This window comes from Pipistrellus hanaki (assembly GCF_964339955.1).
Source record: "Pipistrellus hanaki genome assembly, chromosome: 7".
In the NCBI taxonomy this organism is placed as follows: Eukaryota; Metazoa; Chordata; class Mammalia; order Chiroptera; family Vespertilionidae; genus Pipistrellus; species Pipistrellus hanaki.
This window is the reverse complement of record NC_140509.1, coordinates 54,106,792-54,134,732: the sequence shown is the minus strand read 5'-3', so window position 1 is coordinate 54,134,732 and position 27,941 is coordinate 54,106,792. Positions and strand designations below refer to the sequence as shown.

General features: G+C 35.0%; 1 protein-coding gene across 2 annotated transcripts in view; it reads left to right on the top strand.

Annotated features, from left to right (window-relative positions):
* The window catches only part of SEC63 (SEC63 homolog, protein translocation regulator), a 55,124-nt gene extending 28,183 nt beyond the window's left edge, over positions 1-26,941 (top strand). For both annotated transcript variants that reach the window (XM_084890535.1, XM_084890536.1), the window contains 13 exons: positions 474-568; positions 672-804; positions 2,685-2,777; positions 3,537-3,691; positions 5,235-5,382; positions 7,701-7,783; positions 10,443-10,502; positions 10,686-10,862; positions 14,145-14,300; positions 16,652-16,753; positions 20,201-20,299; positions 23,619-23,723; positions 25,872-26,941. In XM_084890535.1, coding sequence (XP_084746661.1) covers positions 474-568; positions 672-804; positions 2,685-2,777; positions 3,537-3,691; positions 5,235-5,382; positions 7,701-7,783; positions 10,443-10,502; positions 10,686-10,862; positions 14,145-14,300; positions 16,652-16,753; positions 20,201-20,299; positions 23,619-23,723; positions 25,872-26,015 — 1,550 coding nt within the window. In that variant the 3' untranslated portion in view covers positions 26,016-26,941. The remainder of the gene's footprint in view (positions 1-473; positions 569-671; positions 805-2,684; positions 2,778-3,536; positions 3,692-5,234; positions 5,383-7,700; positions 7,784-10,442; positions 10,503-10,685; positions 10,863-14,144; positions 14,301-16,651; positions 16,754-20,200; positions 20,300-23,618; positions 23,724-25,871) is intronic.
* Positions 26,942-27,941: the final 1,000 nt, after the last annotated feature.

The following is a 27,941-nucleotide window of genomic DNA, read 5'->3' as shown; positions in this document are numbered from 1 at the left end:
TATGTTTTAGTTTATTGAAAACTCTGAGAAGTTATAAAGCAAAGAAACCTATAACTTTTTTTAACTCATTGTTTCTCAGCCATATTTTATTTAACCGTAGAGCCCCCTTTTTTCACATAATGTTCATTAATATCACATGAAATATTTAATGCTCTATAGAAAATTTCTGTGGAACACATGTTTAGGTATAGAAACAGGTATTATTTGAAGTGATTTTAATGCATCTAGTTGCTTTGGGGCCCTTGATTTATATTTTTATTCACTTGCTATAGGTAACATTGTGCATTTTTTAAAAAGTGAGGCTATTTTATGGAATAAATTAATACTTGTTAGTAGTGGAGTTCACATGGCTTTTAAGCATTGTGTGTGGTTGGAAAATTGCCTCACCCTAGGATTAATGAGGTATCATAGCAGGAAAATTAATAGGTGAGCAAATATGTGTACTTACCTTCATATTTCTTTTGTTCCCTTAGGTCTTATCATGGTTTTGGCTGGAGCCTCTGAATTTGATCCTCAGTATAATAAAGATGCCACAAGCAGACCAACAGATAATATTCTAATACCTCAGGTTAGTCCTATCGCCAACATCCCCCGATAGGCAATTATTTAAATATTAAAGTTAATGATTTTTTTAGATGTGTATTTTTGAATAATTATTTTATTTACTCTAGCTAATCAGAGAAATTGGCAGCATTAATTTAAAGAAGAATGAACCTCCACTTACATGTCCATATAGCCTGAAGGCGAGAGTTCTTTTACTATGTCATCTTGCTAGAATGAAAATTCCTGAGACCCTTGAAGAAGGTATTTGTGATTCTACTCTCTGCAGGGTTTTAGTGATATGTGGATTTAATTAGACTTCATGGTGCACTGTTTTAGTCACTGTTAATTTTTTGCTCAAATAGTTGTTCAAGGGCTTTTTAAAAAGAAATCTATATGCTGCATAATAACTATAAATACTTTGAAGGTTTAAGTAAGTCAGATGTTATAGCAAATGTTAAAATGTGAAAGTGAGAGAATACTCTTATGAGAAATGTTTAGTCAGTTGCAGACTATGTAATAATTCCTAATGACTTAAAAAAAAAAAGATTTTGTAAGGTTTTGCAGGGAGGGGGTGAGAAAAACATCGATTTCACAACAAATATCTCAACTCCATACTCCACCCACCACTCTTTAGGCATGGTTACCAAAAAAATGTTTAATCTCTAGTTAAAACTTTATAAGTACTTGAAGCCATCTATTCTATTTAAAAGAAAAGCAATAGATTGAAACACTTGTGTTTCCAGGGCTGTCATGGACTAGACGTAGGGGTGTCGAACTCAATCAGAGAAGGGGCCAAAATCTAAAATCCAGCCTAAATCGCGGGCCGAATGGTTTACTGAACAGTCATAAACTGACAATGTCATAAACTGACAGGGGAGTGCAGTGATGACAGCGCGGTGCGGGCCACATTGCAAGGCCTGGCGGGCTGGATTTGGCCCGCGGGCCTTGTGTAGAGTGTCATTTCTTTTTTACTTGTATCATTTCAGTTGAAGTTTTAAAAAAAAGTTATTCTCAGGGAATATATGTTCTTTCTGAATGACTCTTTTAAGCCAGTAATGCAATCAAATGCCTCTGAAAACAAAGCCAGTTGATGTTCAGTGATTGGTGATAGGATAGTTTGCTTATGATGGAATGATGGAGCACTATTTAAGCATTGTTATTAGAGTTGCAATTTAAATAATAATTATGTTTCTAATGTTTTGTACAGATATGAAACCATCTTCATTTTTACAAAATACCTAAGAAGTAGGGAACAAAAGTTTTTTATGTTGAGTATTAATCCAATGGATGATCTTAATGGTTAACTCTTATATGCAGTACTAGAAGTCTAGTGCACGATAGTCATGCATGGATAGGATCCCTAGGCCTGGCCAGTGATTAGGGCCAATCTGTGGGGTGACCAGTGGGATGATGGGGGGAGGGGACACACCTTGGCTGCCCTGATGCTGCCAGCTCATTGGCTCCGCCCCCCACTGATGCTGCCAATCATCTTCTGCAGGGTGACTGGCTGGGTGATTGGGAGGGCCCCTGCTAGCACCGGCCTTGGCTGGCCTGGCCCCACCCACTTACTGGCCCCACCCCCTGCAGCTGTTGCAGGTAGAGGCCTCTGGGCTGGGGGTAGCTCCTGTGTTGAGCATCTGCTCCCTGATGGTCAGTGCATATCATAGCCACTGGTCATTCCACTGTTCAGTCTGTTTGCATATTAGGTTTATATAGGATAAATGAAAGTGTCCCCCCCTCATTCCTCCTCTTTCTCTCTGCATTTATTCTCAATCTTAGCCTTTGGATTTATCCATAATACTACATATATCTAGAAACTTTAATGCACAAGAACAAAATTCTTAAAGTTCTTAAATATAGTAAGATTAAGCTAAAGATTAACTGGGTAGGGAGTTGATTGATAAAGACTAATACCATAATATTAAAATTTGGCCTTTGAAACCTCTAATCTGAGTTAGGGTTTTCTGACTGATGGTGATAATATATTGAGTAGGTACTATTGGGTTCAACCTGTAAAATTCTGAAGTTATGGGAAATATTCGTAGAATACCTTAAATTTGTATTAGTCTTGGACTATAGGTGATAAAGATGTTTTAATTATAAAGATAGAATGATTTTTCAGGTTTTTTATTGTTTTGCAGATCAACAATTTATGCTGAAAAAATGCCCTGCTCTACTTCAAGAAATGGTTAATGTAATCTGCCAACTAATAATAATGGCCCGGAGCCGTGAAGGTGAGGAGGAGATATAATTAATTATGCCGTACTTTTTCTTGCAAGCATATGCAGATTACTCTTCATAGTTTTAAGATTTTATGGGTACTTACCGTAATTCTGTCTATAAATTAAATTAACTTTCCCACATTTATTTAGGTTTTTCTTATTTTTTTCCCTTATATTTTCCACTATGTAAAGTGTTTATCACAACTTTGTTTTAATTTGAAATTTTTTTATGTTTTATTGTTATTTATTGTTTGCAAAGTTTTAAAATATCCTTCTGATTTTGTTAAAGTTAGGTTATTCGGTATTTTAACAATGAGTTTAAAATAATTCTTTAAGTGATGTAATGATGATTTATCTGATATGTACTGCTTTTTTTGCATGAAGGGAAAAAGAATGAGGGAGTTTGTGGTCAGAAATGGGAAGGGAGAGAGAGAGAAGCCTTAAAAAAGGAAGTAGTGGTTATTATTTGTTATTATGGATGTCAGTTATTGGCATGGTGTTAGTATGTTTTTGATACTGATTAATTTGCTTTATTTGGATTTTTCTATTAAATCAATGGTTGTTGCTAGATAATATGCATTTGACTTGTGTGTGTGTGTGTGTGTGTGTGTAGTATTTTATCCAATAACTTTTAAAGGAAAATCAATACTGATTCTAAAATTTGAGGGGTTAGAGATAGTCATGAGAATCTTGTGTTTGTCATAAATTGTATACTCCTGAACATGTAAAAAGTCCAGCTCTGTCTTTTCTTTTCCTCCTATTCTTTCTAAGAAAGGGAGTTTCGTGCTCCAACTTTGGCATCCCTAGAAAACTGCATGAAGCTTTCTCAGATGGCTGTGCAAGGCCTTCAGCAGTTTAAGTCTCCCCTTCTGCAGCTCCCTCACATTGAAGAGGACAATCTTAGAAGGGTTTCTAATCATAAAAAGGTAATTCTTTGGTACTTTAAAACACCAGTTTTAAGCAGTTCGTCATATCACTTAAAGATAACATGAATGAAAGTTTTCTAGAAATTGTTACTATGAATTTCTTAGATTTAAAATATCTTAAACATTCTAAAACTCCCTCAAGTGGTTCTGTTAGGTAGCTGTTTAATATCTTTTTAAAAAAAATTCTTTATTGATTAAGGTGTTAAATGTGTTCTTATTCCCCCAGCTGTTTAATATCTTACTACTGTAAGTGATTTTAGTAAGGGATGGTGCATTTTTAGCAGTTAACACATTGTTCTTTATATTACATTACTAAAAATAAATGCACTAAGTAAAAGTGCACTGTATACTTCCCAATAATTTTATTTGTGGGTTAAATGTTGACAGTGGTTTATTAGTTTAGTATGAACAGAGTAAATATTAAAAAATAAGTAGATCAAATGAAGATAATGCTTTAAAAACATGTACATATGTATGTATTTTAAATATATTTCTTTATTGATTTCAGAGAGTAAGAAATAGGGAGAGAGAGAGATAGAAACATCAGTGATGAGAGAGAGGCATTGATTGGCTGCCTACTGCACACCCCCTACTGGGGATTGAGCCCGAAACCTGGGCATGTGCCCTGACCATGAACTCCTGGTTCATAAGTCAATGCTAAATCATTGAGACACACTAGCTGAGCAAGATAATTCTTATTTAGAAAACATGGTTTATAGTAAAGACATGATAATGAATCTTAAGATAAATGAAAAACTTGAGGAAACACAAGAAAATACTGAACAAAATCTTAATTTTGTACATTTTAAACATTACTTTGCATTAGACATAGTAGGCAGAAGATGGATATTAGATTGATAGTATAGTAAGGTAAAACTAATATATATTAGAAATTTGCATTAGAGTTCTCCTTTCAAGTAATTGTGTTATTATGCTTATAAACTCGATCACATTTTAGGTTTCAATTGAAGATTTCAGAATCCAAAAGCAGGCATTTCACATACCTCGTGATCTAATCCATGTCTGTGAAAATAAAAATTAGTAACTAACACCAAATACTTGAAAATTAAAGAACACTCTCCTATGTATTCATTTAGATAAGATAGATATTGCTATAATAACAGATAACTATATTTAGGCAATAACAAAAAATGAGAATATTCCATAGGATACAGCTGTGCTTGGAGATGAAGTCATATTCTTAGCATTAAAATTGAATAAAGGTAAAAAAAACAGCACATGAAATGACAGTAGTTCTTGTGGGTCAAGATTCTATATGAATACTAATTTTCCCCTATAACTTTATTTTTTCTAATTAAAAAATATAACCCTGTATTAACTCTGTAATAAATAACTCCTAAATTTAAATTTCCTTGGAGCAAAAGGCCATGAAATGCTATAAAGCTGTTATTTGCTGCTTTGAAGTATATATAATCTTAACATTTTTCTACAAGTTCTTGGATTGTGTTTTAGTTAACATGCTAATAGTTTTCTTTTATGAAAAGTTTTATGACTTTAGGATTTTCTTTTTTTTTAAATTCAGTACAAAATTAAGACTATTCAGGATTTGGTGAGTTTAAAAGAAACAGATCGTCACTATCTATTGCACTTCCTAGAAGATGAAAAATATGAGGAGGTTATGGCTGTCCTTGGGAGTTTTCCACATATAACTATGGATATAAAATCACAGGGTAAGTGGGAGGTTTCTTTGTGGAATATTGCTTTCCTTTTGTTAGAATGGCTCTTGTTTGCTTGACTCAGGATTCTGCAAATACTTCATTTAATAATGTAACTTGTAATTAGACTAAGCGAGTCTAATTTCCTTTTTACCTGTCAGATTTACTATGATGGAAAATGATGTACACTTAATAGTTTTGAGAACACTAATAGAGTCCTGGTTTTATCCTTGTAATGGAAATGAAAGAGTTCCAGATGTAATGAAAGAAACTTAAAATGTATCCATTAGTGTGAAAAACATAGCTGCTTAGTTCAAAAATTAATTTAAAAACCCCAACTTATTTATGTTCATGAAGCCTTGAAAATTACCATATTCTGTGCCACATTGCACGTGTTTTTCCTGACTTAAACTCTGTGTTTGCTTGGAGTGAAAAAAATAGAGATTGTTTATTTCACCTACCTAATTGCCCTGTTTGTTCCCATTTCAATAGCTGAATAATATAGTGGAATTACCGAATTAGAGATTATCTGCTCCATTCCTTCATTATGGCATTGTTCTGAGCTTTGACATTTAATAAGCTACTGTTGTGGTAACATTCTTTTGGGGCCAAGAATACAAACATGCATTAGGAATGGTTTCTGCCTTTAAAGGGCTTTTAGTCTAAGTGCACAAAATTGGTGCATTGGTAGAATCTCTAGCGGCTGCTGGCTGCCAGCCAGGTACCCCCTCCCTCCCTTCCCTTGGCCAGTCCTGGGACAAACTCCTGGTCAAGGGGATAGTTTGCATACTATGCTTTTATTATATAGGATTGGGGGAAATACGTCATAAACATAGGATTAAAATAAGGAATCATGGGCTAATATAAGGAATCATGGGGTAAGTATTAAGTGAATGGCACAGACTTAGTATATTTATTCTCTCAACAAATATTGAATAACACTACTACTGGGTGCTGGGGAAGCAGTGGTAATACAAAGCCTCTGCCTTACTGAGTTTACATTCTAATTGGAATTGAGGTAGAAGGCTCTCAAAGATTGGGTGTTTGAGAAAGGAAGCAAAATTGCAATTTGGTTTCAATTTGGCTGGCGTATAGGATACATATAGTGAAGACTGGTGCTGCTTTGATTGGGAGGGGGTGTTAAGATTTCCTTGTGGGCCCATGAGTTTTCAAACATTAAAAATATAAAGCTTCATTCAGGACCATAATAATTTAATCAGAAGCTATTAATCTAGTTTGAGACTGAAGAGATACTCTTTGATAATAATCAAGTGTTATAAAAAGTACATGCTGCTTTAAAAAAAATGAATGTTGGAGAGATATTTTTTTTTCATCTTCACTCAAGGATATTTTTCCATTGATTTTTAGAGAGAGTGAAAGGGAGGGAGGAATGGGAGAGAGAGAAACATTGATGTGACAGAGACACATTGATTGGTTGCCTCCCACATCCACCCTAACCCAGGCTGGGGATCGAGCCTGCAGCTGAGGTACATGCCCTCAACCAGGAATCAAACCCGTGGCTCTCTGTTCATGGGCCAATGGGAGAGACTCTTTATTAGATGTGTAAGGTACGATTATTCTCTCTCACTGCAAAACATTATGCTGTGATTCCAGTTAGGGTACATGCCGGGTTGTGGGCTCGATCCCTAGTATGGGTTGGGCAGGAGGGAGCTGATGGATGTTTCTCTCTCATCATTGATGTTTCTATCCGTCCCTCCCTCCCTTCCTCTCCCTTCTTCTCTGAAATAAAAAAATAAAAGAAATTAATTGCAAAATGTATTTTTAAATATCTTGAAGTTCTTCCCTTAAAAATTAATCCTTTTTATGTGGTTTATAATACTAGTTTTAATTTATCCTGATAGGCAGGCACTGATCATACTGGTAAAATCTTGTGACTACAAGGTTTGCACAATTCAATAGAGTAACATAACTATTTTTAATATTACTGTGAGAGAAAGCTATGGTATGATAGTCCTCTCGTTATACTTTGTTTTTAAAAACCTGGCTTTGAAATGTAGCAGTACCAGTTTAGGCATTATGTGACCTTAAGCATTTTACTTTATTTCTGAACCTCAGTTTCTTTAAAGTAGAAGTAACAATAATCCATCATAGAGCTAGTTCAAGGATTTAAATGAGCACATTGTTGAAGGCATCTATTGGGGAGCCTTATACAAAGTAGACAGTCAAATTTCTTTTTGAGTAAGTTTAAAATATAACACATTTGAAATACTAAAGTATCAACTTCATTTGGGTAGGTATTTAAGTTCTGTTGTTTATATTGACATAAAGCTTAATTTTCATTTTTTACTCAAATTTTTCCTTTCATCTTACAGTATTGGATGATGAAGACAGCAACAACATCACAGTAGGATCCCTAGTTACAGTGTTGGTTAAATTGACAAGACAAACAATGGCAGTAAGTAATCTATTTGTATTTTTATGCTTTAAGTTATGTTATATCACCCTAATAAATATAATAAAAAGAAAAAAAAGTTATGTGTTAATGTTTTTCCATTTAATTTCTCTCTTTAAGTTATATATTCTCAAATCAAATCTATTGAGTAGCAAAATCTAACTTTGCAAATTATGTTAGCTATTTTGAAATATTAAATTAACTCTTGGTTTTTCATATTAGTTTTCACACAAGAAAACTTTGGAAAATAAATTAATTATTCATGTGATGGTTTAATTCCTTATAAAACATAATAACGGTAATATGGGTATAATTCTTGAATTTTTCAGTGCTATACAGAGTTTACTATTGATTATTGTTGAGAATTTAGTCACCTATTCTTTTTCAGCCCATTCTTTAGAGCAGTGGTCGCCAACCTTTTGGACCACTACTGGTCCGCCAACTACTGGTTGGCGACCGCTGCTCCAAAGGTTTTCTTAAACCAGCAGTCGCCAATCTTTTGGAACTCACAGACCACCAGTAGTCCACGGACCACCAGTTGGTGACTGCTGCTTTAGAGAATTTATTCCCTTTAAATTTTTTTAAATAAAAATTTTTAAAAATTATAATGAAAATACTCGATTTTACATGTGAAAAAGTCATGCTGTCTGAGAAAAAGTTCAGGCACTGCAAAAAGTATAGGAAGAAGTGAATATTACCTAAAATGCTACCCATCTGATAGTATCGGGTTTGAAGCTCACCCCTTTAGGTATCCTAATGCATGAGTATCCATAAAGTTAAAGTACTTTTTATAATCCTCACCCGAGGATATTTTTCCCATTGATTTTGAGAGAGAGAGAGAGAGAAAGAGAGAGAGAGAGAGAGAGAGAGAGAGAGAGAGAGAGAAACAACAATGTGAGAGAGACACATCTATTGGTTGCCTCCTACAGGCACCCTGATCGGGGCCAGAGATTAAACCTGCAACCCAGGTACATGCCTTTGCCTGGGAATTTAACCTGCTACCCCTTGGTGTGCAGGCTGATGTTCTAACCTTTGAGAAACACTGGCCAGGGCTTAAGTGACATTTTATCACAGATCCCTTCTCTCACTCACTTTTCTCAGGAAACCCCTTGTTCGTCTCCAGTGACCAGAATTCAGTCTTGTGCCTATCCTTTCATATGCTTCTTTATTGGTTGTATTTGTATTTACTATTTGGACTTTTACAGTGCGAGCGTGCGTATTTCAAAAAATACACTGGTATTTTTTCTCATTCTTTTTTATTAAATCTGATCATATTATGTTTCCTGCATCTTGTTTTTCTCATTTTCTATTACATTTATGTTACTACCCAAGTTATAACTTTAGTTGTAATTTGTTTTTAATAGACTATAGTATTTCAACTCAGTTTATTCAACTAGTAGTAGATTTTAGCCTGTTTTGCTCTGGGGTCTATGAGCATCTGTAGAAAACATTTGCTGCATTTAAACTCTGTTTAAAACCTCCGGTAGGAGAATCATCTTTTGTAGTAGGATATATCAAATCAAAATATGTGGATTTTATAGTAGCAAGTGGTAAGGAAGTATTTGTGTTATATATTCTCGATAAGAGGTGCCTTCTGGGAGAACAGGAAACTAAGCCAGTGGTCAGGATTGGTTTTAGAATCCAAATTTATACTATCTACATACTTTGGAATTCCAAGCTTGAGAATAAACAAAATATTGGCCTTGGGTTGTTGATAACCTGGAATAATTGGTAGAAGAAAAAACAAGTCTGCCTTGGAAGGAGTCTCAAGTATTTATTGTTCAGTTTTTGTGTGAACTGTACCTCAGAGTAATTATTAGAACCCAGTAGTAAGTGAAGAAATGAAATTAACCAGAGGTGATAGAATTAGATAAGAAGTTGGCAAATCTTTCTATAAAGGTCCCGTTGGTAAATATTTTTGGCGATCTAGCCTATGTAGTCTCTGTAGCAACTACTGAACTCACAAATGGGCATTGATTGTGTTCCAATAAACTTTGTTTAAAAAGCAGACCCCTAAATAAGGCAAACAGTTTGAGCCTAACAATTGTCATTGTTTTTAATTGTTAGCTTTAATAATTTCAAGGACTTTATTAAATACAACCCACATCACTTGTCATCTCATGTAGATTCTTACTGGAATTTAAATGTTAAATGTACTGATTTTAAATGGATTGTATGGTGGATGGATGTCTTTAGGGTATGTGGATTTTCTTGGTTATGGACCCAATGAGCAGTATCACTGACAATAAAGAATAAACTAATATCACTAGTAGTCTCATAAAGTTTTCATGTTGGAAAATAATGTAATATATTAAAATTTTCATAACATTAAAATAGTCATGTCTGATTACTATTAGAATAAAAATGAAAATTTAAACTAAAATATTTTTGAGTTTATAATGAGTTTACATATCTTAAGTCATTGCATTTATAAATTTCAGTACAGTGTACTTTAAAAAAAATATTCGAGTCTGATGTGTGAGATATTTCAGAAGGTAATATCTGAAGTATTATTTAGTGATTGCTAATTTTCCTGTTCTCCCCTCTGCTCCAGTGTCACCAGTTTAAAAACTTACTGGTAATATATTTTGAAAGATTGTTTTGCTTATCTGAAAGATGAATGCAGGTTGACATATTATATTTTTCTTCTCTCTACCTCTAGGAAGTATTTGAAAAGGAGCAGTCCATCTGTGCTGCAGAGGAACAGCCAGCAGAAGATGTGGTAAAAACTTGAGGTTTTTTTATCCTGTTGATAGAAATGGTTTTATTTAGTTTTCTGACTGATTTACATTTCTGTGGAAGAATCATTCAGTTTACAAAAACTTTAGCCATTCCCATTTAAAAATTATCATGACTCCCAAATGAAGCTATTGCTATAATTTCTGAGTGTGTATGTGATTTACAGCAAGGCGATCCTAACAAGAACAAGACAAAAGGAGGATGGCAACAGAAGAGTAAAGGACCCAAGAAAACCACTAAATCAAAAAAAAAGAAAACTGTAAAAAAAAAACCTATACCTATTCCTCCCTTATCACAATCAAAGCAACAGAAACAAAAGCAAGCGAATGGAGTCATTGGAAATGTAAGTTTATTATTGTTATTATATAATTATTGAGGTATAATATACACTAAAATGTTCAAATCTTATATGTGCAACTCCTGAAATTTTACATATGTATGTATTCCTGGTACCCACATCAAGATATAAAACCTTAACGACTATCCTAGAAAGCTCCCTGTGCCCATTTTCAATCAATGACCCTTCCCCCCACCTCTGTACTCTCTCCCCTATTCTATTACTATAGATCAGTTTTGCCTATACTTAAACTTCATGTAAGTGGACTTATGTTTGGTTGCTTTGATTTAACATCATATTTGTGATACTCATTTGTATTGTGTGTAGCAGTAGTTCGTTCATGTATGTATCTGTGTGTTATTCCATTGCATGGATATACTACAATTTATCTCTTCTGTAGTTGGTAGACATATGGATTGTTTCTGTATTTGCTTATTATGAATAAAGGTGGTATGCTTATTCTTATACATTTCATTTTGTGGACATTCATTTTTCTTAGATATGTACCTAGTGGTGGAATTATTGGACCATAAAATTGGTGTGTGTTTTAACTCGTTGAAAGAACCTGTCTTCCAAAGCTGTACCATTTTATGCTACTGCCAGCAAATCATGAGTCCAGTTCTTTCACATCCTCATCAGTATTTGGCTTTACCAGTCTTTTTAAAAAATTTAACCACCTGTGGTAGATCTGTTGTAGTATCCCTGTGTGCGGTTTTTATTTGTATTTATTTGATTAATGATAATGAACACCTGTTCATATGCTTACTGGTCATTTTGGATATCCTTTTTCTAGTGGGTTGTTTGTCTTCTTATGGATTTATAGAATTCCTTTCTATAGATATTAGTCATTTTTTACTCTTCATGGTAGCTTAAGAACTAATGAAGTCTATTTTCATCAGTCTTTTAGGGTTAGTTCTTCTGTGTCCTATTTAAGACATTTCTGCCTATCTAAAGAATATGGAAACATCTTTGTTCTCTTTTAAAAGTATTATTATTTTACTTGTTATATTTAGCACTGTGATACATCTTAATTTTTTGTGAGTAGAGTGAGATAGGGATTATGGACCAGTTATTCTAGCACCATCTGTTAAAAAGATCATCCTTTCTTGTCTGAATTGCAATGGTGATTTGTTGTAGAACAAAGGGTTGTAACAGTTATGTGCAGATCTATTTATGGACTCTCAAATAATTTCATTAGTTATTTGTCTATTCTTGTGCCAATGCCACACTATCAATTAATTAATTATGGTGGCTTTATGTTAAGTCTTGAAATATGGTATTGTAAGTCCTCAAACTCTTCACTTCTTCAAAATGTTTTTGACTATTAGATCCTTTGCATTTTAAGCTGAAACAATTTTCACACACACACACACACACACACACACACACAAAGCTGCTGGGATTTAGACTGCGTTGAACCTATGATTTAATATGTGGAGAATTCACTTGTTAACAATATTGAGTCTTTTTATTCATAATCAGACTTTATTAAGTTTAACTTTATTAATTTGGATCTTCCTTAATTTTTCTCAGCAGTTTTTTAGTAACTGCCAGTGTCAGAGATATAGCACATTTTTCATTAGATTTACTCCGATGCATCTGAGGCTTTCTAGTTCTATTGCTTCACATAACATTAAAAAAGTTATTCTGCAATGTTTAATTGTTGATGTATAGAAATATAGTTGCTTTCTAAATATTGACCTTATATTAAGGAGTCTTGATGAATTGACGACAATTCTCACCATTTGTAGATGTTTTTAAAAAGATTTTCTATGTACACAATTATGCCACCTGGAAATAAAAATAGTTTAGCTTCTTTTTTCTTTTTAAATCTGTATGCTCTTCCTTTTTCTCTTAATATTCTGGCTAGCACTTTCGGTGTGATGTTCATTAGATGTGAAGATGGCTGGTCGTCCATGTCTCACAATCTCGGGGAGGAAGCAAACATTATTTCACTATTAAGTGTGATGTGAGCTCTTGGGTTTTTGTGGATAATTCTTTATCAGTGTAAGAGAGTGTTCCCCTCTCTTCCCATGCTGAGAATTTTTATAAACAGATACTGAACTTTATTCAATGCTTTTTAAACTCCATCTAATGAGGCAATTTTATGATTTTTCTCCTTCCTGTTAATATGGTGAATTATATTGATGTATTAAAAAAATTTAAGCCATCATTGCATTACTGGAACAAATCTCATTTGTCAAAACATAGTATCTTTTTAAAATATTTATCTGGATTTGATAATATTTGTTTAGGATTCCTAAATCTGTTTTTATGGAAAAATATTGTTTTTTCAAGGAATTTGTCCATTTCTTCTTGAGTTATCAACTTTATTGACATAAAGCTAATAATATCCTTTATTTTTAATGTCTTTTTGATCTGTAGTTATGTCTCTTGTTCCTAATATTGGTAATTTGTATTCTTTATCTTTTTTTCCCTCTGGTCAGTCTTGCCTAATAATACCTATCAATTTTATTTATTTACTATTATTTTTAAGAGAACTTTCCTTTCTTTTTGAAAAATAAAAAATTATCACTGTGATATATTGCCAACTCTTGTTTATCTGTATTTGACTTATTCATGTTACGAATTATCCAAGGAAAAATTTTTTTGTAAGTCTTTTCTTTTTAAAAAAAATTTTTTATTATTGAAAGTATTACATATATCCCCCGTAGTTTCCTGTTGCCCCCTTCTAAGCACACCCCCTCTTCCCACCTATCAATTTTATTAATATTTTCAAAGAACTAACTTGGTTTTGTTTGGGTTCCCCTTCTGTATATCTGCTTCCTCTTTAATTGATTTCTAATCTGTTTTATTTCTACTTTTTTGCATTTAATTTTGCTGTTCTTTCTTTTGCTTCTTGAAATAGACTAGTAAGTATTTTGTTTGGGACATTAGCTTTTCTTACCACATGATACTTTATCAGTTATAGAAGATAATATTGAACTACTAAAACAGTATTTTTCTATAAACTTCCTATTTCCCCTCTTCAAATAGATATATTGCATAATATATGTTTTTGAAGTATGAGCCATCTTAGCCATTGTGGTGGTATGCTTTGCAAATAGGAATAAAATATTTTTATTTTACTAAGTATGAAGAATGAATAAAATGTCTAACAATAGATAAGCCAAATGTTAAAGCCTTTCAGTCTGACTCCCACATACTTATAAATAAGAATGTTTATAATTCTCTAAAATTTTATAAGTAGTGAAATTGTGATTTGAGCTAATTTAAATAAGTGACATTGAGACACTCAGGATTTTTGTGTTTGCTTTTTCCTTTTAGGAAGCTGCAGTAAAGGAAGATGAAGAAGAAATTTCTGACAAAGGCAGTGATTCTGAAGAAGAAGAAAATAGAGACTCCCAGAGTGAAAAAGAGGATGGTAGTGACAGAGACTCTGATAGAGAGCAAGATGAAAAACAAAACAAAGATGATGAAGCAGTAAGACTTAGGGGTTTAAATAATTGGAATTATAATTCAGATGATAATTTTGGTTTTTGTTATTGTTTATTTGCTTGCTTCTTTACTTGTCAGTTTGCTTCCAGTATATTTTGTAATCCTGTATTGTCTTGTTGGAATATATTTGAGTAATAGTGGTCAGAATTATAAAGATATCAAAGAGAAAGGGAGAGGGATAGTTAGAAACACCTCGGCTGCCTCCTGCACACCCCCTACTGGGGATTGAGTTTGCAACCCAGTCATGTGCCCTTACCAGGAATAGAACCAGCGACCTTCTGTGGCATGATGCTCAACCAGCTGAGCCATACCAACTGGCTAATTTTCTTAAAGCTTAGATTGCTAAGTAGATTAGGATTGGGTCTGAAGTGACTTTAGTTCTTTCTCTTAAAGCAATTTTCAGTGCTGGAGATGACTGCAAGTGTGAGTAAAGAAAAGTGGGTTATGAAATAGGTAGCAGCTTACTTGGAAGAGTCTCTCAGAAGTTCAATGTAATGTTTAGGGTAAAGAAACATTACTGTGAACTCTAAAGTCAAGAGGTTGTTTAACGGAAATGCTAACATTTATAGAAAGCCACTTTATTTGAAGAGGTATATTAGACATTAAGGAAAGGGGAGTTTCTAAGCAATTTATTAAGATTGTGAAGTTATAGAGAACAGAAAACAAAATCTCATGGCATGGCATTAAGTTCCACATAATTTATGGGAGGACAATAGGAAAGAATATTTGGTGGACACATAATGGTCATTACAAGTTGCCTTTAAATGATCTCTAACTGATCAGCTGTTTTTTTTTTTATTTTTGTGTTGTTCTTTTTTATCTGGCCATTTATTTAAAATAAGTGGTTTAGGAGAGAAAAAGAGATTCCCTGAAGGCAAAACTAAAGGGCAAAGGTAAAAGTAAAGGAAATAATGTATTTGCTCTTGGGAATGGTGGAAAAAAATAAGGATGATTGTTTTTTGTTTTTTAAAAAACACATATTTTTATTGATATCAGAGAGGATGGGCTGCCTCCTGCACGCCCCCCACTGGTGACGGAGCCTGCAACTCAAACATGTGCCCTGATAGGGAATCAAACTGTGACCCCCTAGTTCACAGGTCGACACTCAATCACTGAACAACACAGGACGGGCCATACTTAGGGAATTAAGCTGATGGTCAGAAAATTAAAACCTAGCAAAGAAATTATCCCTAGCTTTGCTTTGAGAAAGAGTTTATATTCCTTTCTGAGTCTATAAAGTAGGGGTGTCGAACTCAATCAGAGAAGGGGCCAAAATCTAAAATCCAGCCTAAATCACGGGCCGAATGGTTTACTGAACAGTCATAAACTGACAATGTCATAAACTGACAGCGGAGTGCAGTGATGACAGCGCGGTGCGGGCCACATTGCAAGGCCTGGCGGGCTGGATTTGGCCCGCGGGCCTTGTGTTTGACACATGTGCTATAAAGGTTAGAAGAGTTAATTCTTAGGATTCGAGTCTCTTCACATGACCAAAAATACATTCATTTACTTGACAAAAATGATACAAATAAATAATTATTCATTATCTGTCATATTCCAAGCACTACATTAGATGACAGGAGGGCAAAGTCAAATGTGAAAGTTTCTGCCCTTGAATGAGAGTAGGGTAGTGGGCAAGGTAGGTAAACAAACATTAGAGTGCAAAAGAGATTATGCACATTTAGAGCAGGGTGCAGTTATAGCAGCAAGGAGAGAACAGAGAGAAATTTGTGAAATTCAGGCACTCATACTTCAGGCTTTAGATGCTCCTGAAAGAATAATGAGTAGGGATTTGCCAGGTAGAGAAAGGGGAAAACAAAAATGGAAACGGTATAGGAGACATGAAATAGCTTTGTGAGTTCAGAGAAGTCTAGGTAGTTTGAAATGACTGTAATAAAGAGTGCCAGGGGGAAGGCAGTGATAGGAGACTGTAGAGATGGGCCAGGTCAGATCGTGAACAGAACTGTGGTCATGCTAAATGGGTTAGATTTGTTGCATGAAAAATAGTGTTGTAAGTTTTGAGCAAGGAAATGATCAGATTGGTCTGATTGAACTTAGCAGTAGTTAGTGTTTTCAGGAATAATCCTATATAATAAAAGGCTAACATGCAAATTGTCCCCTCAACCAGGAGTTCAACCAGGGGGTGAAGCTGGCTAGCCAACCCCCTGTGGCCCTTTCCTCGGCCAGCCCGGCCCGATCTTGGCCCTGATTGGGGCAGATGTCCAGACACCACTCGTGCATGAATTTATGCACCGGGCCTCTAGTTTAGAATAAGATGGAAACTCCTCAAAATGATTGAAAACATACTTGATTTTATTTAATTTTTATTTTACTAGGAGTGGCAAGAATTACAACAAAGTATACAGCGAAAGGAGAGAGCTCTACTGGAAACCAAATCAAAGATAACACATCCTGTTTATAGTCTTTACTTTCCTGAGGTGAGTTACACATGGTCTAATGCTCCTTACTCCATTCACTTACTCTTCATATATTTCTCAGTTGCCATTTATCCTTTTGTGGTGGGTAATGGTCAGATGTGCTAAATGCAGTCTATTCTTGATAGGCCTCATTTCTGAGGCATGTATTTCTTTTTTTAAGGTATGTTTTTATTGATTACAGAGAGAGGAAGGGAGAAGGAGAGAGAGAGAGAAACATCAGTGATGAGAGAATCATCGATCGGCCGCCTCCTGCACACCTCCTATTGGGGATCAAACCTGGACCCCAGGCATATGCCCTGACAGGGTATTGAACTATGAAGGATATATCTCTATATGAATTCTGTATTTAAAAACAGGATTTTTAACTTTTTAAGAATTTTTGTGGTTTACTGTGCATGTGTGCAGATTACTAAGGTTGTGCTTTATGATGATTTCTCATTAACAGTTCAGGCAGCTACTAATACAAATTCAAATTTTGGCTCTAACTATGTGGCTATTGTGAATCTTTCACTTCTATCAAGTTTTAAGTAGGATGAAGGTTCTTAAAGTTTTCCCATGGGCTTTCTCTGTCAGTCCTATACTGGCCGCCTGGAGCTACTAGATTTGCTGTGGTCCCAGTAATTGCCTCAGTCTTTGGCAGTTGTGGGACCAGCTAAAGGTCAGTAATTGTGAGCGTGGCTGAGCCCCTGGCTCTGGACAGGTCATTGCAGTGCAGCTTGTTCCCTTGTTCTTGTTTACTTTGTGCTTGAGGCTTGCTCAACTTTTGATCTCCTTAATAGGCTATATTTGCCTTTCAAATGTGCTTGACATTTCACTGCTGTGGATGATTCTGTCTGTGGCTTGAGGTCAAGAACTAGTTGCCTCAGTCATGGAGGTTGTTCCACAGACTGCCTCACAGCTTTGCCACAGAGCCTTCGATTTACCAACCATGTTTGGCAGGTGATTAACAGCAGAAGCATGTTAACTTTGCTTTCTGCTCTAGAATGTCAATGCAGAGTTGCTGGGGGCTGCTGAAAGCAAATTCCTAAGTAATAAATGAGTCGCTCGGACAGACTTTTATTATGGCTTGGTGAGACGTCAGCCCAGGATTCCATTTTAATGGGCGCGCTGATCCATGGCATGTCCTGAACTGTAGCCCATCTGTTAGGGCATTTTTCCCATTGCACTGGTCTGCCAACCACAGAGCTCCTGAAATCAAGCGAATAAATTCACTCAGTGATTCAGTTTTAAAAGTGCCTTGGGATTCTATAAGCTGCATAATTTTTATCCTTGTAACAGTTTCATTTTAGACCACGCTTAGTTAACAGGCAAAATATTCATTCACTTTCTTAGAACATTTTAGCAGTAAAAATACCTTTTCCCAATTTAATTTGCATCTGCATGTTAAGCATCTCAAAGTACCATTTATCAAATAAAATTTATTTAGGACTTTTCTAATGTTTACCTGTCTACTTCCCAAGTATCTACCCAACTACCCTAACTACCACACTACCCACTGAAAGATTTATATTAGTAATTGACTTACATGTTATTGAAACTCATTTCCTATATTTAATATGTTAAGAATGGTTGGAAATCACATACAACAATTTTGTTTAAGATGCAAATAACTCTGAGTAGAGCATCTTTTCCACTTTCACCTTGTGCATCAGAGTTTAGGCACAGGTGCCATGCCACAGATTGACATTCCCTTACTTCTTAATAAATATTCTGGAATGAGTCTCGTTTTAATAAGTAGCCTTGGATAGGCATTCTCCAAGTGGAAGGCATTCTCCAAGTAAAGAAGAAATGCATGTTCTTGAACATATCTCTGTGCTTCTTATGTCACATGCATGTTCTGACAGTGAAATGTCACAACTACCTAAATAACAGAGGCCTTTACCTCACTTCATTAATAGTCATAACTTATTTATTGCAGTCTTAATGCTAGACATTCTAACATATTTTACTTGTATGATCTCAGTTCATCTTGACTACACAGTCTGAGGTAGGCACTCATTTAACAGAAGAGAAAGGCAATGGTTAGAGAAGAAATAATTCAGTCTGTGTGGCTTTAAAATATGATTGGCAAACTGCAGTGTGCAGACAGATCTACTTCCCTCCCACTCTTGTGAATGAAATTTTATTTTAAATGTTTTACTGGAACACAGCCACGTTCGTTCTTGTCCTGCTACAATGGAAGAGTTGAGTAGTTAAAACAGACTCTATGGCCCACAAAGCCCAGCAATTAACACTCCACTTTCAGGCAATTATGTTTTTACCCACTTTGTGTGTGCAGAACACACAGACAAACTGATATACATACACATCTACCTGTTGTGGTCATCCTAACCCTCAGGTTAAGCTGAGGATGGGTTAATCATGTACTTGTGATTTATTTATTCTGCTTATTAATGTTGAATTACTTTGTTGTTAAAGTCATTTAAACAAGAGCTTTTAATTTTAATGCCTCATGGTTAAAATAAAATGGAAAGTGCAAGTGATTTTGGCTTAAACACAAACATTTTTCCTATGATACTTCAGTACTAGTCAAAAGTTATTTTTTTAGCCTTCCTTTGGATGATTGAGAATTTAGAATAGTCTGTTGTTGTTTTGGTTATATATTTAGAATATTCTACAGTTTATTTTATTGTTGGCTCCAAAATGTTTAAAGCTATTTTATAAAGATATCTTTCCTAAGCAGATGACTAAACTATCACTGATGTACTGTAATATAGTGATGGTAACTGAGCAGACTGGAGTTCAGTACTTCCAGGCTACTTTGTCATCGTTTTTTTTTGTGTTTTTTTTTTTTTTAAGTTTTTCTGTCTCTGTTGGTTCTCTCTGATGTCCCTGCTCTGCTTTCTGGTGCCAGGTGTGGTCGTGTTCCCCCCCCACCCTCCCCCCCGTTCCTTTTCTGTTCCTAATCTTTTATGAAGTACACCTAAAAATGCTGAACTTATTAATATGAAAGTCATGTGCAGTGAAAGGTATAAGTAGACTCTTAGATTTCAAGGTGGTCCCTTATGAGTAACGTATTTCAATTTATTGATTTCTCATTTGGTTGCCCAAGTCTCTTTCACTCCTACTTTCTGACTTTTGCTTATTATTAGCTGAGATTTCTAAGATTATTTGCTAGATGCTTTTGTAATAGTTTATACTGTTTCCTTTTTTAGAATATTTTCTTTTTTTAGTTTTCTTAAGATTAATCAGGGGTTTTTAATACAGAGGCCCATTGATAGGGCGTAAGGGGCCATTGGAAATCCCAAACTTTGATACATAATTCTTTTGGAGAGTAGATCTACAAATGAATAATAAAAAAATTTTTTGTTCAGTAAATATTTGTTATACATCTATTTTGTACAGTACAGCAATGAATAAAATAAGGATAATGCCTCTTAATTGAAACAAGGCAAAACTCTAGTTCTTTCTGATTATTTATATTCTTTTTTTTTTTTTGTTCTGCAGGAAAAACAAGAATGGTGGTGGCTTTATATTGCAGATAGGAAGGAGCAGACATTAATATCTATGCCATATCATGTGTGTACACTAAAAGATACAGAAGAGGTAACAATCCAACAATAGTATTTTAGTTTTTACAAATGTACAGCATCTCATCATCATGCTGCTTCATAAAACTTGTTTTTAGAAAACAGTTTATCATATTTGGCTTATTGCATTTTAAGATATTTTAAACTATTCTCTGATGTCTACTGGGGGAAGGTCATTTAAAATTTATAAAGTTTGAATGGCTAAGGTAGACAACTTGGTCAGTCTTTGAAAAAACTTGTTTTCAACTTATTTTTGGAAGTTTTCACTGTGTCTAAGAATGTATACTTTTCCTTCTCTCTAGATTTCATTGTATTGTACAAAAATGTATGATTTTTTTATTCTCATTGGATTAGTGCTAAGATATATACCTTTCCTAAAAACAAATGTAAGAATGGGTGATTAGATTTTTAGCGTGGAATTTTTGATTATGTGGTATTGGCCACTGTTGTGATGAACCTATTTTACCTCTTGGGAACGCTTTTCTTTTTTATTCTTCATTTTTCTCCCCTACTCCTCACCCATGGAGTGAGAATATTTTTCCATTGCTTTTTAGAGAGTAGAGGGAATAGAGAGAGTAAAGAGTAACATCGATGTGAGAAAGACACATTGATTGGTTGCCTCCTGCACACACCTGAACTGGGATCTGGAATGGAACCTGCAACTCGGGTATATGCCCTTGACTGGGAATTGAGCCTGAGGCCCTATGGTATGGGGGCTGGAGTTCTAACCACTGAACCACGTGGGCTAGGGCTAGTTTTGTTTTTCAATTCAGGATATAGTCAAGGATCATGTATTATGTTTGGTTGTCATTCTTCTTTAGAACACTTCCTTGGCCTTTTTCTTTTTCAATTTTTTTATGCCATTGATATTTTTGAAGAGTTTAGACAAGGCATTTTGTATACTATCCCTTCGTTGAATTTGTCTCATTAATTACTCATGGTTATATTCATTTTAAATATTTTTGGCCAAAATACTAGTACTCAGATGCTGTAATCTTAGTGCATCACATTAGGGGCACAAATGTATCAGTTCTTCCCATATTGCTGATATTATGGTTGATCATTTAGTTAAGGTTTTTCTCTCTTGTGAAAGCTATTTTTTTTCCTTTCTTTAACCTGGGGGCGTGATACTTGGGTACCATGTTACTATCCTGTTCTTCAACATACATTGATGATTCTTGCATGCATCAATTTTTACTATGCTGGTTGTATCAGTGTAGTTTTAACGAGTGAATCTGAAGATTGAAAATCAGGGTGTTTGAATTGTATTTCATTTTGTATCTGTTTGTGACTATTCTTTTTTGTCAGGTTATTAGACTTTTAATTGGTTTTAGATTTTTTTTTTTAATGTTATGAAAACAGCTCTTTTTATATGTATTGCAAATGTTTCTCCCCAGTTTGTTTTACTTTTACGATTGTTTTTACCAAGCAAAATTGTACATATTTGCTTACCCATTTTTTTATTTGGAATTTTTAATTAATGGGATTGAATAATTTTTCTTTTTATGATTTTTAGGTTTTTGTATTTTAGTTGCTAGGAAGACCTAACTGTGAGGTCAATAAAAAAATAAAAATAAAAGATTCTCCCATCATATTTTTCTAGTTTGTATTAATGGCATATTGTTAAAGATTTTAAAAATATTTTTTAAGTAGATTTTTAGAGAGAGAGAGAGGGAAAGGGAGACATAGACATCAGTTTGTTGTTTCATTTATTTAAGCATTCATTGGTCGATTCTTGTATGTGCACTAACAGGAGATCGAACCCACAACCTTGATGTATCCTCATGATGTTCTAACCAACTGAGCTACCCAGTTGGGGCTTAATGGCACATTTCATATATAATCTTGCCTACAAAATCTGAATTTTGGAGATTGGAGGCAGATAGCCAGAAATTCCAAATGTTATCTTAAATATACTTCCTTTGTCCAAATAGAATTGAAACTTCTAAGACTTTGTAACTCTGTATTTGAAGTTTATGATTTGATAGGAAATAAAATATCTTCTTGACCTTTTAAGGCATTGAGCATTTGTAAAGGAAAAACACAACTTCTGTGTTTCTACTTTACTCACTCACTTTACTAACAACCTCACAACACTTCTGACACAGATGTGTTGGTTTGCCCCCAACACCAAGCAATTCTTTGTCATAGCTGCTAAGTGTCCTATAGTTTAACTAAATTCTGACACTATCTAGCTGGATAGTGTCAGATCTCACAGGCTCAGCTCAGTCCCACAAGACTGCTGCCCCCCACTTTCCCACTTCAGGTGCCACTCATAAGTCCCAAGTTGTCACCTGTACTTCTCACCAAATGGCTAAAAATCAGGGTCCCATTACTCCCTCCCTAGGTTCAGTAATTTTCCAGAATGGCTCACAGAACTCAAGGAAACACGTGGACCATTTTGTTATAAAAAAAATATGATAAAGAATATAAATGAACGTCCATATGCAAGAGTTACATAAGAAAGGTTTGTGGGAAGAAAGGAGCTTTCATGCTCTTTCTGAGTATACATTCTTCCAGCACCTCCATGTGTTGACAATCTCGGAAGGTCTCTGAACTTCTTGTTTGGGAATTTTTATGTAGGCTTCATATCATGTATGTTTGATTGATCATTAACTCAATTTCCAGCCCTTCTCTGGAGAATGGGGTGGAGGACTGAAAGTTTCAAGCTTCTCTAATCATGGCTTGTCTTTCTGGTGACCAGTTCTTACCTAGGAGTCCGCCAGAAGTCACCTCATTAGAACAAAACATTGTGATCACCCAGGAAATTCCAAGGGATTTACGATCCAGGGTCAGAGAGCAAATATTAGAACAAAAGATGTTCCTACTATGCTTGTCACTTAGTAAATTATAGGGATTTGAGGAGCTCTGTGCTAGGAACCAACAGCAGGGACCAACATATTTATATATCCTATTATTTTACAACATTTATCTTAGAAATAAGTAAATTTGGCAAGAATTATTACCTTTCTGGTGAAGTCTTTATTTCAGCATTTCATTAATTTTACTTTTATATCCTACCTACTTCATTTCTTCAAGTTGTCAGGGTGTGATGGTCAACAAAGAACTTTGTTGCTTTAAATATACTTTCTTAAATTATGGCGATACAAATTAACCCTATCTGTCTAATTTTATTTCCTTTTATATAGTGTATATATAATGTATGACATAAGTATCATATATATATTTGCTATTAGAACTTTTGTAGCATTTTTTAGGCTGTCATGTGAGTACACACCTAGCTATTAAATACTCTGGTGAAGGAATTTTAGGAGTGCCGTGGTGTTTTTTCCATTCCTCAAGATACAGATTTTAAGTGCTAATTTTTCTTCCAGGTGGAACTGAAGTTTCCCGCACCAGGCAAGCCTGGAAATTATCAGTATACAGTGTTTTTGAGATCAGACTCCTATATGGGTTTGGATCAGATAAAACCTTTGAAGGTAAGAATAGTGACTCTTCAGTAAATGTGGTTGTTTATTTGAAGAAGTGCTTAATATACTAGGGAAGCATTTCTAGTTTTAAAATTTAGAGTAATGGAAAAAGAGTTCATCTCATACTTTATATATGATACATTTGATGGACTATTTTTTCAGTAATAAACCGAATTTGATGAGTTAAAGGGATGTTAATGATTTAGAAGTTAGATATTATTTACTGTAATAATTTAGAATCTTGACTATAAATTACTTAAGTGATACCTTTTAATGTGCTGTAACTTTATAGGGGTTCTGTTTTCTTTAGAAAAAGGGTATGTGTTTTCCCGCAGATTCTCTTGGCCTGTTTATTAATTTTCTTTGTTTTAAAGGTTATTTAGGTTACTGTAATAGGGAAAATGTTCATTTTATCAAAAGGAAGGGGATCTCAATACACAAGGGTGTCATCCTTGAGTTTTATGGAGGTGATGAGGAGAGGTGGAGATAGTCCTACCTTGGCTCTGAGAGGGCAGCAGATCCTTTACACTTAGCCATCTCCCAGAACACAAAAGAAGGGAAATTTCTCAACTGGGTTGCTCAGATAAAGTTCAACATTGTCAAAATAAAGTATGTAAAACATTTAGCACAGAGACTTAGAGCTCATAGTGGCAACTTCTAAGTGACAGCAATTGTGAGGAATAAACAGAACAGTAAAAGCTACCCTTTAAAGACTCCATCACTAGGAGTTTCCTCATGGACAGCTGTTCCATATCCATTTTTTGAATATTCTAGTTCTGTGAAATATGCCATTGATATCTTGATAGGAATTGCATTGATTCTATAGATTTTTTTTTTGTATGGACATTTTAATGATGTTAATTCTTCCTATTTATGAACATAGTATATGCTTCCACTTAATTTGTATCTTTAGTTTCTTATTAATTTTCTGAGTCAGGTCTTTTACATCCTTGGTTAAATTTATTCCTAGGTGTTTTTTTTTGTTTTTGTTTTTTTATGCAATTGTAAATGGAATTGTTTCCTTAGTTTCCCTTTCTGATGATTCATTATTGCTATATAAAAATGGTGTTTATTAATTTTGAAAGTAATTTATTCTTTAGCATTTTAGAGAGTATACTCTGTGTAAGTGTCATTTGAACCACACCCCCCTTAGTCTTTACTATTTCACTGCAGGTTTTTTTGAAAGCATTCTGTTGGCTTAGGAAGATTGTGCTGCATATCATTTCATATGGACTGGAGTCCCAGAGTACAGGGAGCCAGTAAAAGCACGCTTCTTTTCCCACAGGGTACCATATATCTTTCCATTGGCTGTAGACTTTAACTTCATGAGTCTGGTGGCTACAAAATACATCTTTGAAAGTCACATTTGAGTTTTTTCCTCTCAGCAGAAAACATGAAGACATCACTCATTGTTCTTGCTCAGGAATCACAATTATTAATCTTTCATGCCACAGAATAAATAGTATAGCTTTTATAAAATTAAACTATCAAACAGTTAGAAATTTAACTACACTTACATGTTAGTGGACTTACCTTCTTATTTTTGGGATGAATGAATGTTCTAAATGAATACTTCAAATTTAGAGCTATGACCATAAAATCTAGTCCTATATAATAAAAGCCTAATATGTTAAATATATTGGTCCATTCAACCAATCTTAGTGTGATATGCTAATAATATGCTGAGGCTGCTCAACCTCTGGCTATGATCTATGACCACCAGAGGGCAGATAGTTGACTGGTCAACCAGTCAGTATGATGTACACTGACCACCAGGAGGCAGATGCTCTTGACTGGTAGGATAGCTTGCTGCTGGCGTCCAGTCGATTGGGATTGAGCGAGATGGGCTGGACATGCCCTGGAGTCCTCTCTTGGTCCCTCCCTGTTTGGCCAACTTCTTGTGTCCCTCTCCAGCCCTGATCATGCATCAGTGGGGTCCCTTGGCCAGGCCTATACCCTCTTGCAATCCGAGACCCCTTGGGGGATGTTGAATAGCTTGGTTTGGCCCTATCTCTCAGGCTAGGCCGAGGGACCCCAGTGGTGCATGAATTCATGCATTGGGCTTCTAGTTATTTATAAATGCTTTGGTCAAAGATTTCTTTTTACCAGTTATGCCTATCAACATTTCTGTTGACTACATTTAATTCTTCTTTATAGTTGGAAGTTCATGAGGCTAAGCCTGTGCCAGAAAATCACCCACAGTGGGATACAGCAATAGAGGGGGATGAAGACCAGGAGGACAGCGAGGGCTTTGAAGATAGCTTTGAGGAAGAGGAAGAAGAAGAGGAAGATGATGACTAAGCAGGACTACAAATGGACCATATTTGCACATGTTTGCAAATTTTTGCTGTTTTGGAAGTGTATAATAAACCAGAAACAGTGCAGAACTGATGTTGAGGGAGGTATTCTTTCCTAGAAATGGGTGCATAATATAACTTAGGCAGTGCTGGTGCCTTGGTACAGTCTGAAAAATGCGTAAGGCTTGTGAAGCCTTTCAAGTATGGGAGGGTGCATTTACTTCATCTGCAAACGATAATAAACCCTTTGTTATAACGTCCAGAAGTGTGGGCTATGTATTATCTGATCAATTTATGGTCCCAGTAAAAGAAAAAGTACATGAAAAACAGTCTATAAATGAGCAACTTCTTTGTTCAGTTTTAGTTTTAGCAAACATTAAAGTATGATAAACATCACAACTATGTTTTAAGTAACATCTGCTCAAATTTTAATCTTGGTAAGCACTATCATTCATTTATTGACATTTTGCAGTGATACAAGATTATTTATCACAGTTCCATTTATAGCTTTAAACTTTTTATTTTTAGCTGTCATCATAAGTTGGCATTCGCTCACATTCCACATTAAATAGAGGGCTACATTTTGGGATTTTCCTTTCTTAATTTCCCAGAGTTAATAGACAGATTATAAAAATGGCTTTTAATGGCTTAAAACATTTTTAAGCCTCTGAGCAGATCAATGCAGGATCTAGTTCTTTTTGTAAGCTATAGATCTAAAAATGATGTGGGACCATATGTTCTCTGATGTGGTGACTTACGTTAATAAACCTTTTTTTAAAAGGTTCATTATAAAAGCTGAAACACATTCTTAGCTTTTAATCTACCTGATTCTATCACAAGCCTTTTAAGGAAAAAAATATATAAATGCAAAGGAGGCATTTTTTGTATTCATTTTGGACTCCTGTCAATAAAATAGAAGTTTGACTCGTTTTACGTTTGTAATGGTGTGTGTCTTTTTACTCCCAGAGAAAGGATATGATAGGATAATTCTTTTATTTTCTAACTAAAAATTTAATATTGTACATTACTGCTGAAGTGACTGCTCTTTCTATAGACCATAGAAAACACCATGAATGGGAGGAATTTTCCTCTCACACTGCATCCTAGAAGGAGAGTGCTTATAAAGAGTAGGAATATATATGTGATGAATCGTTGAAGGAAGATGAATATTTTTATGACTAGGTATGGAGGCAGCTTAAGTTCCTGATATTACAGGACTGATTGTAATAATACTCTCCTATCAAAAATCTTCATAGGCCAAAGTACTATCAGGATACTAATTTGCAACCTTGTGTATTTAAAAGTTTGCCACTTTCATGCAGAATTAGTACTGGTATTTTGTTACTTGAGTAATTGGAAATAAAACTTGAAAATTACCAGAAACATGAATGTTATTTTGGGTTCTAAACTGAGATACAGTGAAAGTAGCTTTTCCATTGGAACTTCCATCACCTGTTTTTCTTTTTAAAGAAAAAGGTGTGAGATCCTTATTAAAGGTGTGAGACCCTTCCTTGGCAGGCAGGAGTGCCATTGAGGATTTGTTTCTTTTTGAGTCAGGTTTTCCTGGGAAGCTCCCGTGTCAGGGGAGGCAGCTGGTGGCGGTGGGAGGGAGTGAGCAATGAAAGGGGAGGCCAGAGAAGGCCTGTGGCATGAAGGTAAAGCGAGCACACCAAACTGTAACATGCGTATGTCATGGTTCTCTTGAAAAATTCTTTCCAAGAAAGGGATTTCTATTCTAGTGGCTATTTTCTCTTAAAGAGGCTTTATCAGTTTATTGAAATAACTGGCTTCTTTCTGTTTGACTCTAGTAAGGATGATTTCACAACCCAGTAACTCCCCACAGTGCTTACCAAAACAGCATCATCACCTCAACCCACCACTCGGTATTCCTTTGCCCTTCTGGTGGGGCAAAAGTAGGCTTACAGTTGTT